General features: G+C 34.6%; 1 protein-coding gene across 2 annotated transcripts in view; it reads left to right on the top strand.

Moving 5' to 3' along the window:
- The window catches only part of LOC113073653 (sodium/potassium-transporting ATPase subunit beta-1-interacting protein 2), a 37365-nt gene extending 16855 nt beyond the window's left edge, over positions 1 to 20510 (top strand). The window contains exons 2-4 of one of the 2 annotated variants that reach the window (XM_026246473.1): positions 9548 to 9608; positions 15581 to 15662; positions 19968 to 20510. In XM_026246473.1, coding sequence (XP_026102258.1) covers positions 9548 to 9608; positions 15581 to 15662; positions 19968 to 19977 — 153 coding nt within the window. In that variant the 3' untranslated portion in view covers positions 19978 to 20510. Of the gene's footprint in view, positions 1 to 9547; positions 9609 to 15580; positions 15667 to 19967 lie in introns of those variants that run through there. The other variant, XM_026246475.1, reaches the window with a different exon arrangement.
- Positions 20511 to 21690: the final 1180 nt, after the last annotated feature.

Raw genomic sequence — 21690 nt, 5'->3', positions numbered from 1 at the left:
CTGTGTCATGGAGAAGCTTATCCCCTCTGGCTAAGTGCCTGCTCAATTGTGAAAGTGGAAAATTGGGTGTGATGTGTTGTTTGGAAATCAAAGCAGTTGTGATGAAAGTGTCTGCTTTACTCTCTTTTTTTGTGTTCCTTCCTCACTAACACTGGCGAATTCTGCCAATTGCCAACAAAGCGCAAACTCTTGGCGTGAAGCACTGACTCACGGATTGCTGGCCTTTAGAAAAACATTGGCAGCAATAGATAGAGAGTTAAGTCGGTTATTGATGATTTTTGAAGAAGAAATTACAAAAACATGTGGAAGAGGCTGCGGTCTTGGCTTCCTGGCTATTTCGTTATTTATAGATTTTTTTTACATTTTGACTGTCTGCTTTGTCTAGTTTAGATCTTATTTTAAATAGCAATCTGAAATAATGTACTGTTGTGTTCTTTTACGCTCTATGGAGTACGATAAATACACCATGGTTTTTTTCAAAGCATATTTCTGTTGTTGTTAATTTATAACATCATCATTTGATTTATAGTAGTAACATCATTTATCTTTGTTGTCTTAAAAACCCCAGATTCCTTGTTGCATGGCTTTTCTTACCAAACCACACTTTAGGAGCCGAGAACTGAAGGCAGTGAATGAAAGAAGTTCTTAGCCGTGATTAAAAAGCTTAAAAGGTTCATTTAGCATTGCTAACAAGACTTCTCTTTGCTAGCTCCGAGCTATAGCGTGGCCTTAGCCGTGCTAATGTACTGCGTCTAATTCAGATTAACAGCCAGGTGGACGAGGCCCAAGGAGGTCAGCACTGAAATTGGTTTCTTCTGAGGACTAAAGACAGCAAGGGGATATTCCATTTAGGTCAAAAAGTGACTTTCCGGGAAGCACAAGGACTGAATCATTTTTAATGTTTTAACAAATGATCAGTGTTTGTGCCTGTGATTGGAAATAGTCTGACATTTATCTTAGATGATCTGAATTGTAAATGAGGCTTTGAATGTTTAATTCTTTTGTTCCTTCGGCACGTTTTGTTCTAAGACTGGTGGTGGCACAGTAAGAAGGTCAAAGATGGCATGTCTGGTACTGCTGTAGCCCACAGCAAATGACCCAATTAAAACACTTACAGTCAAACACTGGAACGTCCATCTCTAATAAAATAGTCTATTCTGTTATGTGGTGCATTTTCAAAGTACATGCATTTTCAAAGTACATGATACAATGATTATTTGCTGGATTATTTGCATTTTTTAAATGTGTTACTAAAAATTGAAATTAACACACATTAACATGTTTCTGCCGGCTATATGAACATATCAATTTACTTTCTCATGTCCCTAGCTTTTAATCTACAACTTCGCTGGCTAATAGATGCATAAAAGTGACCAAGTGGACATAAACCAATGCAAATAGAACTAACAAGACATCTGTGTATTTTAGGTCAGACATCTGTGTATTTTTGTGACATTGTTTTAACCGCTTGAAGTACTACATTAGCGTTCTCTCATTTGCCTCACACTGCTGTTCTCCTCTAATGCAACATCTAGTCAGCATATGAATTACTTTATAATGATATATAAGCATGTATTGTAGAATACTTTACATGCACGGTTTCAATGTCTATGTTTTAAATGCACATCTGAATTCCCACTCCGTGTAGCACATAGTCTCGCGTGTCAAAACAAAAAGAACGAGGCGTCAGTGATTCCTTCTCTAGAGGCCACTCTTGTACTGTATAATGTGTAATTTTGATCTTTAAATATCCTTTATCACAGTGAACAAATCTTTTTTTGAGTGATGTCGTTCCTTTAAGCAAAATATTTACATTACATTTACATTTATGCATTTAGCAGACACTTTTATCCAAAGCGACTTACAGTGCATTCAAGCTATACATTTTTTTTATCAGTATGTGTATTAAAATATCATTAAAATGTTACGTTAATAGCTAAATTCCACAAAACATCTAGTTACGCTATATTTCGGAGGTTATACAGACTTTTAATTTCCCCACCTCCCAATCTGAGATTTTTCTTTTGTCACGTCAAATCCAAATAAAATGAAGCTATGCAGGAAACAGATTGATTCGAGTCATTGATTCATGCAAACCCCTAGACTATAATGCTATGCAGTCCTGGAAACAGAATACATTAGTTCAATAGTCTTCGGGTTTGAGTCTTTCGTTCTTTTGTCATGTGCCCGCTTCCTTACTCAGTATCTAAAAACAAAGACAAACATTGCATATTATGAATCATCACTAATATCAATTGGTCAACCTCTAATACTTATGATTGAGGATTTGAACAAACTTTTAACTCTAGGTTTGCTCATCCGTGATTATTTGTTGTTGTTTTTTTTTCGTCAAAAATGATTATTTGTTAGTTGATTGTTAGCATTATCAGTTAACTAGCTGTTCCCTTTGTGTATTTCATTCTCACAGTCTTTTATTTTGTCAGTTTATGCAGACTAGCTTGTGAAAAGTTCGATTTTTCACAATTTTAGCATCTGTGTCCTTGAGCTAGAGCTAATCAAAGGCATTAGCCGTGTTTGTGATGTTCCGTCTGCTTTGAGCCAAGCAACACTCAATCCATTTGAAAAACAGGACCGTTTTACTGAAGAAAAACTGTTTGACTTTACCACGATGACTCATAAAAAACACATCACTTCTCCTCTCACCCCATAAACGACCCCGACGTCAATATAATCAGTATTTCTTTGTGTCAGCTGTCCACGTTTTACAAGCACACGGCCACTCTAAACGGTTGTCTATTTAAATCATTTCATAAAGAATGCATAAACCATTCACCCTTGATTTGTGCTGAGAATGCTGTTAAAAAAAAAAAAAACACCACGCCGACTGCCCCCGAATAAGTGTTTGCACTTGGAAGATTGCAGAAGACGTTTGGTGCATCAGGACATGGGTGGTTGTTGGCATGTTAAGTAGCTCACTAGCCCAGTCTATAAAAGCCAGGAGTGAGCAGCCCACCTGGAGAGAGGCCCAGCGCCCGAGGAGGAAGTCAAGGACATGTGAATTAGTCCAAGCCGCCAAGTGCGCAGTTTGAAGCAGGCATCCACACTGGCACAGAAATGGGTTGACTGATGCTGTGTCTACATTCGAAATTGATTAAGCTAGGTGATTCTGCCCTGAAAAAGTGAAAGAAAGTAGGTGATCTAAGAAACTGATCTTAGTGAAAGTGAGGAAACACATGAGAACACCAGTCATCCAAAAGTTATAGAAGATGATGTAAGATTCTTTACTGGGGTTGTAAGTTTTTGAAAAAAGTGTTTTAAGCTCACCAAGTATTTTTTCACCAAAAATACAGTAGAAACAGTAATATTGTGAAATATTATTACAGTTTAAAAGTTTTGAGCATCCATTTCTCAGCATTCAGTGACACATGATCCTTCAGAAATCATTTTAATATGGTGATTTGGTACTCAAGATCCATTTCTTCTTAACAATGTTCTAAAGAGTTGTGCTTCTTAATATCTGCTAAATATTTGTATTTATTTTTAATTAACCATTGACTATTAGAACGTTCAAAAGATCAGCATTTATTTATTTAATATATAGCATTTTGTATTTGTGTTAAATTTTAAGCATCCTTGCTGAATAAAAGTATTAATTCAAAATATTTAATAATGATAATATAATAATAATGTAATATATATATATATATATATATATATATATATATATATATATATATATATATATATATATATATATATATATATATATATATACTCCCCCCAACTTGGTAGTGTATATCTTTACATTTTGAATGGTTTTGGCAAAGAGACAGCCAAAAATTTAATAAATAAATAAAACATTCTATTATCATGGTCAGAGAGAAAACTGAAGGGAATAACCTCTTCATAAAATCACAGAACTGCACTTTTTTTAATATGATGGATATCTCTGAAGGGAAACTACTTCAATGTAAATGGCTAAATTGTAGTAGTTTGTAAAGCTGCCCATAATATTTCAAGCTTGAGTGGTTGTATCAGACAGTGACCTTGTGCAGGAAGTGACTGTCAAGCCATTTCCGAAATCAGAATTCACTCCTGTTTCAAATAATGCTGTACCTGTTTGTGTTTCCTTTATGTATAGTTTTAATAAATCATCAATGTTTCTTCATAGGCACTTAAATGATTTTATTCTGATTTCCATGGATGTAAAATGGTACACACAGGCATGTTTGCTATTCTGTGTAAGACATGTAGCCTGTTTCTGTATTTCTTTGTAGCAGATGTAGCTTAAGTAACATTTGCATTTTTAAAGTGCTAAACCAGATATGTTTTCCATTGTGACGTTGTTCCGTGCTTTGAAGTTAAACATATTAAACGATAAAACGTATTTTGAAGAATGAGCAAACTTATATTTGAGGTTCAACTATAAGGGTGCTTTCACACTTGGTTCGCTTGCCTGGACCGAACCAGAGTTCGATTGCTCCCCCTTCCCCTGACCGCGCTAGACTGCGTTCATATTATTTTATATGGGTCCGAACCACGGTTCTCTTGCGTCATCAAGCCAGCAGCTGTTTACCCTGTTGCTTAGTACCGACATTACTCTCTGCACTTTTATGTATTTACATTTTTGAACCGTTCATTTTGTTTACAAAGAGTCGGTCTTACAAATTAATTAACGGTTCACTTCCACGATTTGGTACTATTGCGTTCACATCAGCATTGAACCGTAACAGAGTTCACATGAACTGTACCCCAGACCACCATTTGTAAACGGACTCGGGTACAGTTTCGCGGGTGTGCACCCGAGTTCGGAGACAGCGTTCAAATCATCCAAATGAACCAAACTCTGACGTCAATTGAACCCGGGGGTGCACCAAAAGTGCTAGTGTGAAAGCACCCTAAGATACTTGAATAAAGATCAATTCTTGCTCCCAGACGCATCCTCAATTATTTAGCACCTCCTTAGAAACCCTGCATGTATTATTCAAATGTATAAAATCTAAATTTAGTCTGCGCTATTGGGAATGACATGGCAGAGGAAGAAGAAACACAATACAACATGTCTGTGGCTGTGAGTGAGTGAGTACCAGACTGAGCTCTTCAGAGGAGCACATCCTGCGACTCTTATTTTCATTTCTCATTATTACTCATTTCTGCAGAATTTATATTTTGTGTGCTCATGACAGTAGACCATTTACATTGGGAACTTTCACCAGGCAGTGATAACTGTCTAAATAAAATTAGTCTGATTTTAAAATTTCATTTTTGCAGTATTAATTAATATTGACTAATGCATATCATTTCTCACATTAATTTTAAACGTAGTTATATTTCAGTATATTTAAAATACTTATAACTTCATATTACTTATATATTTCTTCTTATATGTAACATATAACTATAACTATATAACTTATTTTTATATATATAATATATATATATATATATCTTCAGTATTCAGTATAATACAGTTTATTGAACATAACTATGCTGTGTGCATGCATACATTTTCTATATTTCAAAACAAAAAAATGTTCCAAATTTATATAGTTATTGTACAATTTAATAAATATGTATTTATATATTTAGCAGTACATGTATATTTAAGGATTTTCTTAAATATGCATGCATGCGTGTGTATTTATATATACTTAATAAATATAAACAGTAAACACACATACATTATATAAACAAAAACTTTTATTTTGGATGTTATTAATCACGATTATTCGTTTGACAGCACTAATATTAACATAAACGTATAGATTACAAACACTTACAATATACACTTAAAATATAATATGCAATGACGTGTGTGTATGTGTGTAGTATTACATTTTAAGGAAAAAAATTAATTAAATGTAATTATTGCAAACAATAAAAATGTCCATAATGTGTTCAAAACATATTACAGTATAAACGTATCAACACACTGTAGATTTTATAGTTATTATTATATATTTACCTAAACATACTTTTAATAAGTTTCAGTTTCTTATATTATCTCATATTTTTGGACATTTTATATATACATTTGTTTTGTCCAAAATATAAGTATTTACCACAAATGTAATATATATATATATATATATATATATATATATATATATATATATTTCTAACTTTTAAAAGTACATTTTGCAATAGGTTTTGCCATTTTAAGTTTAAACTTATAAACATGTAACATTTTCAAAATACATTTCCTTTAGCTGTGCTGTTTTCGACATATATTCAGCATAAATTTTAAATATATTTTGGCCAGAAAAATATCACTATAAATAATTATTGTTTGGGGCAAACAGTTTGCAAGTGTTTTTTCACCGCTCTTCATCAGTTAGTGCACCCTGTATTTACATCCTGCTAATTTGGTTTACATATTTTGCAAAGACAATGGGCAGATGATAGTATCAGGTAATCAAAAGAGCAGCCTGTATTGTGTGTGTTGAACCCTGATCCGCCTCTTTCCCCACACAAACACAGATGCTAGCTGCTGGCCACCTCCATTGTTTCCTCATTCAAGCTGGGAACCAAGGAACCGGGAACCAAAATACTGTCTGGCCCAATGTGTTGAGCCCAGGTGACACCACATTGGGCCTTCGTCCTTCACATAGCTGTGTGATATTATGTAAATGACCCTGTCTGGATTTGGATTGCATGTGTGCGAGCGTGGCCCAATGCTCTTTGCTGCCACTGGGAAGGAGGAGGGAGTGGTATATTATTCTGTATAAATGAGAGCAAGACCTTGAGGTATTCTCGGAATCCTAAATCTGCTTTTCCTCCCATTTACCACCGTACTGTGATTATCCAGAGGGATTGGACTGTGAATGCAGTCTTGGACTATTTGTTCTCTTCGTTTAGTTAAATGAACAGCTCAAATGATAAGAAATGGCGATACATAAACAGTCTTGTAAACATGGCCGCATTCTAGAGCATTCCCTGAGGGGACATCAGTTTGTATCTCATAGAATAGCAAATGGCGTTCAGCTTCTTAATTATAATCTCAAGTCTGGGTGGCCTTTTTAGCAGTATGTCAACGTACAATTGCTCTCAGCACAACTGTGGCACAGTGTTGGGGAAAGTTATTTTTAAAAATAATGTGTTATAGTAGTTACTCATTAATGGTGACTAATTGCATTGCTTAAGTTTTTTTGTGTGTGTGTGTGTGTTACTTTTTCTTTCCAGGTTTCTATTTGTCCTTAATGGTTTATAAATACATTTTATTTTATTTATAATACATTTCAAAGTGTTAATCCATCCAAATAAATATTTTATTCAGTAAGGATGCATTAAATTGATCAAAAGTAGCAGTAAGAAAACATTTAGAATGTTACAAAACAATGTATTTAAAAGAAATGATGTTAAAGAATCCTGAAAAAGATTTATCATGGTATCCACAAAAATATTAAGTCCACAACTGTTTTCAATGTTAATAATAATAAGAAATGTTTCTTGAGCATCAAATCAGTATATTACACTGTAAAAAGTTCCATGTTTTTGTATTACTTTAAAACATCAAAATACATTAAACAATTTCATCTTTTTTCAGTTATGCGAAATTCAACTTGATTTAAGTCAGTTTAAAGTAATTTTGCTTCAGATGACTGTTGAAAAGTAAAAAATTGTGAAATTAAAGGATTATTTAAATTAATATTGGCTGATGAAAATTAACAGGAATAGTTGCATATACATTCAAATTGAAAACAGTTATATGAATTGTAAAACTATTTCACAGTAGTACTGTTTTTAGTATATATATATATATATATATATATATATATATATATATATATATATATATATATATATATATATATGAAGAGTTCAGATGCAAAAGCCTCTAAGAGCCATCTGAAATTTTCATCTAAAATTAGGATTTTTTATATTTATTTTCAGTTATTTCCCTTTAATAGCCTGGAAAAGGACCTGCACATTGCAATTAAAGTAAAATGACTCAACCTAAGCATAGGAGCTTGATAAAAATCCTAATTTTAGATGAAAATTTCAGATGGCTCTTAGAGGCTTTTGCATCTGAACTCTTCACACATATATATATATGTGTGTGTGTATATGTATATGTATATATATATAATTATTTTTTAATGCAACCTTCAGCTTAAAATCTCCAAGACCGAACAAATTCTCTGCTGCTTTGATGCAATGTTAAAATTCAGTCATTAAATATATATATATTAATCATATTAATATTGAAATCATTATTCTCTATAAAAAAATATATATGCTGTATGTAAATATCCAGTAACCATAACCATGCTCATTATTTAAAAAAAATTATAATAATACAAATCGGCTGATTACATAACCGGGGTTTTATTTGTGCTGTGTTCCCCCAACAATGGTCCTGTAGACCTTATTTTGGTAGTGCAGACGACAGGAGTTCAAGCTGTCCCACTCTATCATTTGTCTTGATTCGATCAGAGACGTCCAATCAGTCCGGTTCTATAAAATCCCCGGTGTAACACACAACAACACTGCTCTCTGATGAAGAGGGTTTATAAAAAGCCCAGCTGTGCTCCCTGAGCATTTTAAAGAGTCTGCTCCAAGAGATCCAAGTCTTTTGTTTGTCTGTTAAATGTGTTTACACTACTCAATATTCTGGTGCGCTCTTTTCATCATCATTTCACATCTTTCCTTCTTAATGACTGTTGAAGTCCCAAGCCCGCCACCGAGCATATTTTTCTTTAAACACGGATGCAGATGAGTGATTCAGAGCCAGGAAAATCTGAGCTTTGTGCATCCGTGTGCTCCTATGATTCAGAAGTGCTGTGTTTTGGAGCGGCAGAGAAGATGAGGCTCCAACATTTCGGCTTCGCTCTGTCCTCATTGCTCTAAAGACCCATTTCCTGTGGCGGTGTCTCAGTTTGATGTAAAGCTCTCGCCGCTACAACACCTGTTTCCTCAATGAAAATAAGCCTACCTCCCTCTATCTTTGATCTCTTCATTCTCTCCTGCTTTTATTTCAGATACTCTCTTATTTGAGCAGAACATGTTATGAGCATGTTTTTTTTTTTTTTTACTGTTAAAAGTATGCTATTTTTTTTTATCTCTAATTAACCGAATGAACCACTAATGGTTTTCAGTGATGCTTTGTTTGCTTATTCTGATATAATGACCACATGAAATGAGTTGACAGCATTTGTTGATGTATTTCCTGATGAAAGAGGAAGACTGATTTTTATAAAAGCTAAATCAGGGCATTTTATTGAAAGAGGATTCTTCAATATTTTTTTTTTTTCTTGAGAGCAGTAAATATGCATTTCAAATGTGTATATGATGTTCTAAAGGTTTATTTTTTAAAGAGCTACAACTTCTGTGTGCCACGTACACTTGAAATAGCCATTCCGCCCAATAGTTTCCTTGCATTTTCATTTGTTTTATTTTTTTCTTGGTCTAACATCAACGTTCAACCGCAGGCATTGCAAAAGGTTGCTAGGAATGATAGTGAAACCAGTTCTGGAAACATTATTTTTCCAGTCGTATTTGCTGCACTACACTTCACCTTGATATCGGCAAATTGATTAGTACAGTTGATTGTCCTAATCAATGTTGTCTTCTGTTCTCTTCACAGCTTGCTGGGTTCATCTATGCCTGTTATGTTGTGAAGCTGATTTCAGAAGAGGAGGACAGCTGTGAGTATATCTTCATAACTCAATAAAATTACATTTATCATATCAGATCTAAAGATATGATTTACATATACAGTGACGCCCAAAATTATTAGAACACTGGTACAGTATTTTATGTGTGGAGCATTGGCTTTTGTCAGACAAAAATCTCACTGGAATATTACAATTAAAGTCAAAATGAATGTTTGGAAATGTAAAATAATATTTTCAATGGACACACTACAGCAAAAGATAGAAATAACTGACATAAAACCATCTTTGATCTGCGGAAAATACTGTACTATTGTTCTAATGCCCACAATTGTATAAATATTATATATTTACAATATTACAGTATATATATATATATATATATATATATATATATATATATATATATATATATATACATATATATAGGGGAAAATTTTATTTATATACGTGTGTATGTGGGGGAGGGGTGTAAATATATATCTATTTTATATCTATTTTTTATATTATTATATATATTTTTTATGCTTTAACATTGTTGGGGAATATTCGTTTCCTGTGGTAATGAAGCACTTACATAGACATAGCTCTTGGTGGCAGATCTTTAGCTTAGTTTGAATGCTCCAGTAAACCTTTGAATTTAGATGTTGCAGGATCTAAAAGATTGCTTTTATTGATCCCAAACGACCAATCTGTGGCCTAGTGTTTTAAAAGCAAGCTGAAAACTGTTCCATTTGTAATGCTCAGACGATCACACTTACCACCACTGCCACGCTGAGACACATGAGTCATTCGCTTTAGTCACCTTTCTGTCCTGACAAAAGATTAGATAATAATAACGAGGATAGAAGATGGCCTGATTTATAATATTCCTTATATTTTAAGGAACAGTTCACCCAAAATGAAAACTCTTGTCATTTACTCACTCACTTGTATGCATTGCAAACCTGTATGTTTTACTCTCTTTCGTGTAACACAAAGGGAAAACACAAGACTATTACATGGATTTATAGGAGTTCATCTTTATGATGCTTTTTTGTTGTTTCACTTTCTTCTATTGAAAACTGTGGGCACTATATTGTCCAACATTTCCCCATTTGTGTTCTAAAGGAAACTCGTGCAGATCGTGATTCGTTTAATGTGTTTTGCCCTCAGATGCTTGTAAATTTTTCTTAGGAGAGTCTTTTGAGGAATAGCTACAATAGGTACAATAGGTACAACAAAGGAAATGCAGCCTAACACTGGCATGCAAGATCAATACTGTTGTTCTCTTGCAGAGTCAAGCTTTATTTTCCCTGTTCTCATCATTCTCTCATCACCGAGCAACTAAAACAGACCAACAGAGAGATGGATGTAAAAGTATGTGATTGTGTGGCTGTTTATTTGTTAGGCATCCCCCCTTCTTTGTCCAGTATTTTCATTGCATTTTATCTGTTCATAATCAGAGTAATCAGAATCATTAAACTTCACTCTGAATGTAATTAAGCATGGCCGTGTTTGGAGGGTCAGCCTCTCATTAAACTGAGTGCCTTCACTACATGTTAAGATCACGGAGAGGGAGCCCTCTGGCAGAATACATCCAGTGTAGCGTGATGGTCTATTAATGCTGAATATTTGTGCGTATATGGGTTTTTATGCATGACTTCATTGAGATGTTGGTCCAACCTAGAGTGTGATCCTTATCCTTACACACACACACACACACACACACACACACACACACATACATACAAACAGACACATACACATATATATATATATATATATTTGTATATATATTTGTACATATAGGTGTTTTAAATGTATTTTTAATTTTGTATATTACGGTTAATAGAAATGTTCCTGAAATTAATGGATAATGTTTGGTAATGTAATGGAAAATTACCAATGCATTATTAATTTTTCGGTAGCTATTACTCCAATCATTCTAATGTAACATTTGTTATTATCAATGTAGAAAACACTTAATTTATATATATATATATATATATATATATATATATATATATATATATATATATATATATATATATATATATATGAAACATTTTCAAGCATTTTAGATGAATAGGAAATTCAAAACAGCAGCAGTAGTAAATATTAGCAGTTTCTTTTTAAGTTTACTATAAAATAATTGTATTTAATACTACCCTTTAATTTTAAATAGTATTATCAAACATTATTATTGAGTTTATTATTTTATAAAATAAATATAATAAAGAAAAAAAATTATATAAATATAGTGTGAGTGCCAGTGTGAGAACCAAAACAAATCTCCAGAACCAGGCTGAAAAAAAAAAAATGTGCAGCCCTGTATATATTATATGTATTTTATTATATACTGTATTCTCATTATCATATCTCCTATTATCTCTTCACACAGTAAGTGAATTTGACAGATTTTACTTCCTGAACATTTTCTTCGGTGGAGAAAAGCATCTTAAAGCAGAATCCCTAGAAATGTGTGGATTGTTACTCGCTAGCTTTTTCAGAGTACCTTATGAATAAAACTCCCTAATTAAGTGAAAAACTAACTTTCATTCTTTAGATTAATCAAATGTGCAAAGCATTGCGCAGCAGAAACTTTTGCCGCCACACTGATCACTTAACTTCCTCAAACATCATTCAGCAGCACTCCTGGTGTCCAGTGGGGGTTCTGATTGTTTCAATCAGTGATCAGGACAGATTCTAGAACATTTGTGTAATTGGAAATCCCTCTCGAAAGTCTCTCCCAATCAGTCCATGGGCAGCTGGAGTCCGAGTCACTGCTGGAGCTCTCGTGATGTTCCAAGGGTGGGCACTAGAAGATTCCACTGAGAAATATAATCGCTGAAGCTCTGAATCCTCCAAGCAGGTGAACGATATTGATGGCTTGATTCCTAAGGCATGTAGAAACACTAATCGGGACGCCATATTGGCCATTACAGCTTTAATTAATATAGTACATGAAGCACCTCCACAGAGGTAATGAACAGCTCAAACCAATCAACACGGTCCACACTTAATTACAGCTACTATCACGGGTAAAATCCCAGGGTCCATTTAAAGAAAGGACAGTATTTAAAATGATTCTGCTTCTAAAAACACGATAAAGCAAGAGAGAGAGAATTAGGAAGTGTCGGTTGCGGGGGAAACACTTTTTGCATCTATAAGAAGGAAATTAGGTTAAGGCTTTCCTTCGGGGATATGCAATCAGGCTTTGTGGTTGCAGGGAGGTGGGAGCTCATGCTGATAGTCTTTGCATGCCGCGTGCGGTTTACAAATGCCTTTGTCGACGAAGAGCTTTTGGAAGGGTGAAGCCAAAATCCATAATATCCATAAAGCTTTGCTATATGGACGCTGTGAGGAGAAAATGTCTATCACGGTCTAATTCCCTGCAGCGCCTGTGCCATCAGAACAGCTCCTTTCTGGGATGTGTCCCTTAAAAGGGAATAAATAGCTATTTGAGTCGTTTTGTTTAGGTCGAGGGACAGTTGTTGTATGGGTTTGAATGCTAATGCTGTAGCTCAAGGTGGCCCATAGTTTAATCTGTCCACTTGCCCACAGTCGATGGTACTTTTTTGTTGTTGTTTTTTACTCCATTACTGGATAAGTGATCCCAGCATTTCTCATTATCTTGGCAGGAATAGCCAGGAAGAATTTCTGCCGTGAAACAACTTGAGATATTTTTTTCACTGCAAAGGGGAAATGCTTTCAGAGCTGTTTAAGAGCACATATCTGCCCTCAAGCAATCTATTTGAACATTTACTCCCTGCAGACATATTTATGTAAAGGACATTAACATGGAAATGTTCTGAAGTGCAGCATGACTTAATGATCAGTGTTTTCTGTTTTAAATGTTTTGTGTGTGTGTGTGTATGCTCAAAAGTTTGGGTTCAGTAAGATTTAAAATGTAATACTTTTATTCAGTAAGGATCCATTCAATTGATTAGAAGTGACAGTAAATATATTCATAATTTGTTTTCAAATTCTGTTCTTTCTATTCATCAAAGAACAACTGCTTTCAGCAATGCTAATGAGAAGAAATTAAACAACAAATCAGCTTATTAGAGTGATTTCTGAAGCACCTTTGTGACACTGGAGACTGGAGTAATGATGCTGAAAATTCAGCCTTGCCGTTACAGAAATAAATTACTTTTTAAATTACATTAAAATAGAAAACTGTTGTTGTAAGTTGTAATAATATTTCATAATATTAATCTATTTTTGAATCAAATAAATACACCCTTGGTTAGCATTAAAAAAAGCTTACTGACCACATACTGTGTAGTCTATTTTCATATTTATTAAATTAATACTTTAGTTAATTTTTGAATTACAAAGAAATTGCAAGTATCACATTTAATTAAATGTGAAATTTTGAAGTAAAAAGACAGATATATATATTGCTCACCCTCAAGTCGTTTAAACGAACATCTTCAAAACACAAATTAAGATATTTTTGATGAAATCTGAGAGCTATCTGACTCTAGACAGCAACACAACTGAAATGTTCCCAGGTCCAGAAACATAGTAAATACATCGGTAAAACAGTCCATGTGACATCAGTGGCTTAACTTCAGTTTTGTGATGCTACGAGATTACGGTTTTATTTTTTGCACAAAGAAAACAAAAATAACATAATTTACTCAACCATACTTCTCCCCCAAGTTGCGTCTTCCACCATTTTAGAGAGTATTGCTATGCATACGCACGCTTTCGCAAAACTTATTATGCAAATTACGTTCATGCGCGCGCTTTCTCCCTGAATGTAAACAAACCAAAATGGCGGAAGACATAACTCAGGGGAGAAGAATTGTTGAATAAATTACTTTATTTTTGTTTTCTTTTCGCAAAAAAAGTATTCTCGTAGCATCGCAAAACTGAAGTTGAGCCATTGCTGTCACATGGACTGTTTTATATTTACTCCGTTTCTGGACCTGGGAACATTTCAGTTGTGTTGCTGTCTGTGGAGGGTCAGACAGCTCTCTGATTTCATTAAAAATATCTTAATTTGTGTTCTGAAGATGAATGAAGGTCTTACAGGTTTGGAACAACATGAGGGTGACTAATTAATTACATAATTTTTATTTTGGGTTGAACTAACGCTTTAAGCCCAATCTGAACTATTCACTTAAAAACGTAAAACTATCAACTATCCATATAACATATGAGTTGATGTGTCACAGTATCATTATTGTTGTTGGTGGTTTTGTTGGTATTACTAGTACTATTTATTTTGCTGTCTTTTTAATTTGTGTATGTTTATTAAATTCTTAAACTATTTTAAGGACTGTCAATCAATTTAAAGACTGGAACTAACATGTTAATTAATGACATGATACTGTATGTCATATATCAGTAAATGTTTAGAGAGGAATTCAAACAGTGTCCTGCTAAATGTGAGCGCTCTGGTTTAAACTGCTGGCGCAAGCTTTCAGACTGACCTCTGCGGGTCCCCAGATAACACTGATCAGGACAAAGGTCTAACTCCACAATCAAACCAACATAGATTAGGGGATTTGTAGGTATATGCCCCCTAAATTCAGAATGATAATGGTTCCAGTCTTCCATTCTGCTTCTGTTTGGGATGCACGAGAGAAGCTCTCTGTTAATTCCACAGCTTATCTCCTTTGTTCCTTGGTCTAGGAAACAGCCTCTGATTGCCAAAGCCTGGATCTTTATCGCACACTTTATTACCTTTTGTGTCTTTGTGGAAAGTCCAGATACTCGGGACTTCCAGGGCCTGAAACAACTGGTGGGCCCTCACAGAGGGGTTCAGGGACTAATCCTGTCAGTTTGCTTTATGTTAGCCTATTTTATAATCCAACAGGCAGCGTGCCACAAACTGGACTCCATAGATATCAGTCTCACAGAGGGTCTGGCCGCTGATCAGCCACTGCTCATGATTATCACACTTACACACACATGGGATACTTAATCGAAAACTGATTATTTGAATGAACGACAGTATTCAGTACAATAAATCATCTCTTTTTTTGTCCCCCATCTTCTCATTTCTTTAGTTGACTTTATAGGAGGGTTTGATTCGTACGGTTACCAAGGGCCGCAGAAGACGTCACATTTGCAACTACAACCAATGTACATGTAAGTATCACATGAATGGTTTTAAATCAGAGCAAACCTAATTTATGTTTTCTTGTACAGTTTCAGCAGTGTTTTGTTATACACTGGTGCTTCAGGGTAAATTTTCATGGTGCACTGTATTTTATTCAAGCTGTTTTTCCCCTCAGCTCTCTACAATAGCTCATAAGTGAAAAACTTAGCAAAGCAATTTGTTTTCTTAGTAAGCTGCATCTAACATGTTTATAAATTGTTAAATCATTTTGATAATGTATTTGTGTATTTATTCATTTGTCAGATAAATGTATTGACTTTTATTTTTAATGTACATTTATTCATGAATTGTCTTTTAAATTATAACAGTTATCAGAATATTTATATTTATTTATTATCATCATAACCATTTATCTGTGTAAGATAAATATTTTATCTTTTATTAAAATTTAATGAAATTGTGACTTTGTATGAAAATGATCAGAATATTTATATGTAATTATTAGAATTTTTATTTATTTGTAATAGTAACTATTTATGTATCCATTACATTTAATAACTTGTATTATACTTTTTATTTAAATGTATTAATTAAATAACATAACCTATAACTAGCAGAATATCACACAACTACATGAATTTATTATATGGTTAGGATTAGGGTTTGGTTTAGCATTACTTGCATGTAATTATGCATAATTTATTGTTACTATATGTACATGTAACTTTCAGCAAAGACACCTTAAAATAAAGCATTACCTTGTTTATTTACTTAGTGTTTTAAATAAAACAATGAAAATGTTATAGTAATTTTCATATATATAACATTGTATGGTATAGAAAGAAAGCATGACATTGATTGTATTATATGTTCATATTAGAAAATTATTTATATTTCTTATTTATAAATTGCAGTTTTATTTCTTATGTAACTGAACAAAAGACATTTATTCACATTCGAAAGATTTACAGTTATGCAAGTTATGTAAAAGCGACACAACTGATAAGGATATTTGTATAGATTTTGTGCTGCAGCCATAGTCTCTAGACTCTTGTGCTGTTGTACAGTGGGTCATTGTGTTTATATCTGGGTGCACAACATTCTCTTTTGGACATATTGGACATACTGTGGAGTAGTTTTATGAGAGCTGGTCCGTGACAGACCTGGAGCAAAACAAAACCCTGAGGAGCATCTCTAGCGGAACATCTCGAAGAAATAATATCATTGTCAGTCTGGCTGGGATAATAGCTTTGGTCAATATTAGGGGAGGTGATCTGTTTGCTTAGTCTCTGTTGGCAGCTTAAATGTTTATGAGGAAGTAGTTGAATGTTCAGAGGTGGGACTGGGTGATCGCTGGGAGATTTAAGAGGATTTGGCTTATTGACACTGATCTATTGGTGATTGTGTTCTATTGAGTCAGCCTTTATGTCCACAATGCACTCCATTATGCCAGGAGGTGAGACAGCAATGCTTTCAAAGCTTAGGCCCATGATCTATATGGAGACAGCTCTTTGATGGAAAACCAAACTGCAGTACAGGAGGGGTTTGAGGAGTCACTGAAAATCAGTAATGTGCAATACAATCTCACAATTGTCTGATATTCAGAATCAGAACTGTCTAATGTTCAAGTCTGCTGCACATTCACAGATAAAGACTCTTGAAGACAGTGATTGCCTTTATTGTGGATAGACAGCTGTAAGTTGTGTGCCATTCATAGGTTGTTTTCCCCAATAGTGCAGGCAACATCCAAACATTAAACCATAATCAATGTTGAAAACAGTTGATTGATATTTTTTGGGACCTGTGATAGTTTTTTTCAGTTTTCTTTGATAAATAAAAAGTTAAAAAGAACAGTGATTACAACATGTATATACAGTATACAAATAGACATTATACATGTATATACACACACACACACACACATATATATAAGCAGCTACAGCTGTATTTTACCCTGTGATATATTAAAAGTTATTTTTGGCCTGTGGGTGAGATCAGCTCAAACGATGTGAAAACATATGGCGGGGGTCCAAATGTGCCTGTCACCAGTCCTGGCACACAAGTGACACCAACAGCAAAATATCAGCAGGAACATTCCCCGCCATCCTCCAGGGAAGGAAGGACACAGCTGAGCTGCCCAGCACCACAGTCCAGACACAGGAAAAGAAGCTGACTGGAATTTTGCCAGTGAAATGGGATCAGAAAGGATTCTCCATATGAATTCAAATAGCAAGGGACTGTGTTGATTTACCAATAATACAGACAAATAGTTTATCCCTAGAGAATACACTTGTTAAGAAATAATTTAGAATTCAAGTTGATATACAGTGTAGTACACTGTTTATACTATTCAAAACATGTAGGGTCTGTAAGCTTTTTTTATATATATTTACGAAGTCTCTTTCCATGGCTGAATTTATTTGATCACACAAACAGTAAAACAGAAATGTTGTGAAATATTATGAAAAACAGTTTAAAATAAGTTTTCTGTTTTTAATGTCTTCTAAATAGTGATTTTTATTTTATTCCTATGATGCATAGCTGATTTTTCAGCATCATTACTCCAGTCTTTAGCGTCATATGATCCTTTTAAAATGCTGATTAAAAAAAGAAAAAGCTACATAATAGTTTTGTGGAAACTGTATATGTGTACACATTTTCATTGCCACCAATGCAGACAGCAGAAAGGTGCAATTACACGGCTTTTAGATCAGTGACAAGTAACAATGCTTTATGCAACTCCATCCTCATCTTGTGGGAACAGATGCTGTAAAATTGGGATTAATGAGGATTACACAGAATCCAAAGAAAGACTATAGAGAAAATTAATTATTCTCTTAAAGAGCCGCACCCCGTCTGTACCCACGGCTGCTCCCCTGGTCTTATTCAGAGAAAGTGTCTTGTCGAAGATGCACTGAATATTCACTGTCAGCTAGTGTTTTGTATTTATTACATGGCCGGCTGACTAAATCATTCTGTCACGTCATTAGTCTCTTGCCTTTGTAAATGTCAGACTTTCACTTTTCCATAATTCATTGGAGTGCTTTGAATGGCAGGTCCATCCATAAGCAGATGGCATATTTTGATATTTCAGGGAGGAGGTTTTTCTCCACGTGCTTCCGTGAAAGCATGTGTCTGCGTGTTGTTTAGTGCATTTTGAGATTCAGTGTGGAGAAAAATAGAATAAAGAAAAGTGGAAAAGGTCACAGCTAATAATTAGTTAGAAGGGCAAGACGATATGAGAAAACTGAAATGAAATGAATAGATCGCACTCAGAAGCCCTTTAACATAAAGCAAAAAAACCCACACGTGGGCCTACAGCAGCCTAAAAAGTATTTGAATCCTATTTAATGAATGAATTTCATTGCATTCGATTTTTTCAGAATTATTATATGTCATATGTCATTTAAAACCAGCTTTTTTTGTGAACTGTTTTGCTTTGCTGAAAATTTACTTCATTCACTGCATTCAAGATGTACAGTAGCTGAGTGAGTATTTTCATCAGTGAAATTTAGCATTACATAACCTGCTCACCAGTGGATCTTCTGCAGTGAATGGGTGCCGTCAGAATGAGTCCAAACAGCTGCTCAAAACATCGCAATAATCCACAAGTAACCCACACAATTTCAGTCTATCAATTAACATTTTGTGAAGCAACGAGTTTGTAATTAACAAATCCAGAACTAAGACATTTTAAACTTGTATCCATAATTATACTTCTATACTTCTATACTTCTATCCATAATATTGATTTCTTCTCTCGAAAAAGTTGTCTTATCTGAATCAGGTGAGAAATATGGGCAGATTAAGAAACATTTACAAGAAACATTTTTGTTCGTTTTTTTTAATTATTATTTGTATTTTTTACAAATATGCAGATATTAATTGATGGACCAGAGTTGTTTGGATTTATTATGTCTAAATCTGGTTGATTGAGTTGAGCTCTTCACCTCATGCCACTCGATATAAATGCATCATGATCACTTGCTGCCTTGGTTTATTAAAAAAATTTTTTTTACATATGATGGGTGTTCATTTGCATGCTAAGCGCAAACGGTACAATTTAAAGTGTCTCTCAAAAGACAAGATTTCATAACACCTCTGTGTGTGCTGTCTTTTCTTAATAGGAATGCCATTTGGTTTGATATGTTGTTAGTTAATGCAGTGACATGCATACATTTTTAATGTTAAGTGTTCAAATATTTTGCAAACAAAAATACGCTGTTTCACCAGCTCAGCTTAATCTAGTAGTCAGTCTTAAAAGCATGCACTATAATTTATTATGTTTACACAGTTAAGATCAGGGTTTTAACACTTGTTTTTATCTCTCACAGGGCAAAGTAAAAGGACAACTGCCTAATCAGCCAATCAAAACAACGAACTGAACGAACTGATGTTTGGACTTGTCTTTCTACATAAATATCTTAACATGATAGTGTCTTACAAACAGTCGGAGGAACACAGAACCGACGCTTTAACTTCAAAGACTCCAAGTGGATTTTCTTTGTCTATGCCCAGAGCACTGGCTTCAGGCGAGAGAGAGCCCTCGTGTGGAGAAACCCCTCAGCAGACTCTCATCATTGAGGCCATTAGCAGTGCAAAACGGAGGAGCAGATTGAGCGGAAATATCTGCAATAAGAAAGACATGGAATCGTGCAATGGACCGAGCGGATATAGTGTCAGTGTCTCCAACTGGCTTTCACGGAAACCATCCATACTTAAAGAATGTTCATTAACTAGTCCGTATGATATTAGTTATCTACTCCTACAATCTTTCAAATGGTGACTGGAGTCGAGAGTCATTATTCCAGTTGTGTTTACAAAGGGTCATTCCAAGCACTGGAAGTACCGTCGATGTTTAATTGCATCCCAAGTAGTTTTTCTTCTTTCTCCTGGATGTACTTGTCTTGAAAGTGCCAAGAACAGTTACGAAAAACAAAAACAAAAAAAAACAAATAAAGAAATCAGTAGCTGCTAAGAGATTCATATTTTTTGGAGTTAAATGAAAGTTAAAAGAAAATATGATTTTATCCGCTCTACGTCACCATGGGATCAGCCGTATTTGTTTGCATGCGGTGTCAAAATCTGTCGCGTATTTAATATCTTTCAGCTAGACATAGGCCGACCTTAGATGGGGTAGCAGTCACTCCAAAAGGTTACTTGTGAATATTGTTGTTTTTTAAGACGGTGTTGAGTCTTGTTAACAAGATAACGGATAGAAAACCAATTGTAACTTCTTTCTATTTTAAGCCTTTTTTAACGTGTGCAGGTGTTCACTCTTTTGTAGTAGACTAATAATTTATTATGCCGTGTAAGTGGGCCTTTCTTTTCGATATTCCTGTACATATTGAGAGAGGTAGGGATAGAGATGCAGTATTTCTAGTGATGTGATGTGTCGAGGAGGTGTGTGAACGAGTCTAATCGGGTTAGAACGCTTTGTTTTGTGTAGTAACAGGAGCCCAAGAATAATGACTTCTCAACGCAGTTGTTCCCCAACTTTTAAGCGAGAGGTTAGAATTGCGCTGATGCCGAAGCTATTCAGGTGTTCCCCTTGATTTAGCTGTGCTGTATGGCTTCTTTTGTAACCTGCCTCCCGAATGAATACCAACAAAGAGTTTTTTAAAGCTGCACTTTCAATCGCATAAAATACTGTGCATATTGTAGCCCTTGGATGATGCGTGAAAGCATGAAATGTCTTCATTTTGGTCAAACAGCCATGCCAAACACAGCTGAATAATGCTTTTCCCCCTCCTTCAACTGATAATGGATGATGAAATATGTATTTCTCCACTGTATATAATCTTTTCCCTTAAACTGATTCTGGTAACTGTGTGGAGTTAACGTATATCTGCGGTTTGTGGAATTTTCTGAGAGAAAGTGCCTAAAATGACATCCTGTTAACATTCCAATAAATGGCAATCTGCTCTCACCCAGTACATAAACAGAGGGTCTGTCTGAGCTGTGTTTAATCAAACCCCTTGTGGACTGCACTGGGAAAGCTAAGTGGCTTTGATAATTAATAAAGATATTTTAGCCGCACCACTCTCCAGACCTCAC

The sequence above is a fragment of the Carassius auratus genome, unplaced genomic scaffold (assembly GCF_003368295.1).
Source record: "Carassius auratus strain Wakin unplaced genomic scaffold, ASM336829v1 scaf_tig00012675, whole genome shotgun sequence".
In the NCBI taxonomy this organism is placed as follows: Eukaryota; Metazoa; Chordata; class Actinopteri; order Cypriniformes; family Cyprinidae; genus Carassius; species Carassius auratus.
Note: the sequence above shows the minus strand (reverse complement) of the source record. Positions and strands in the feature narration are given on the sequence as shown.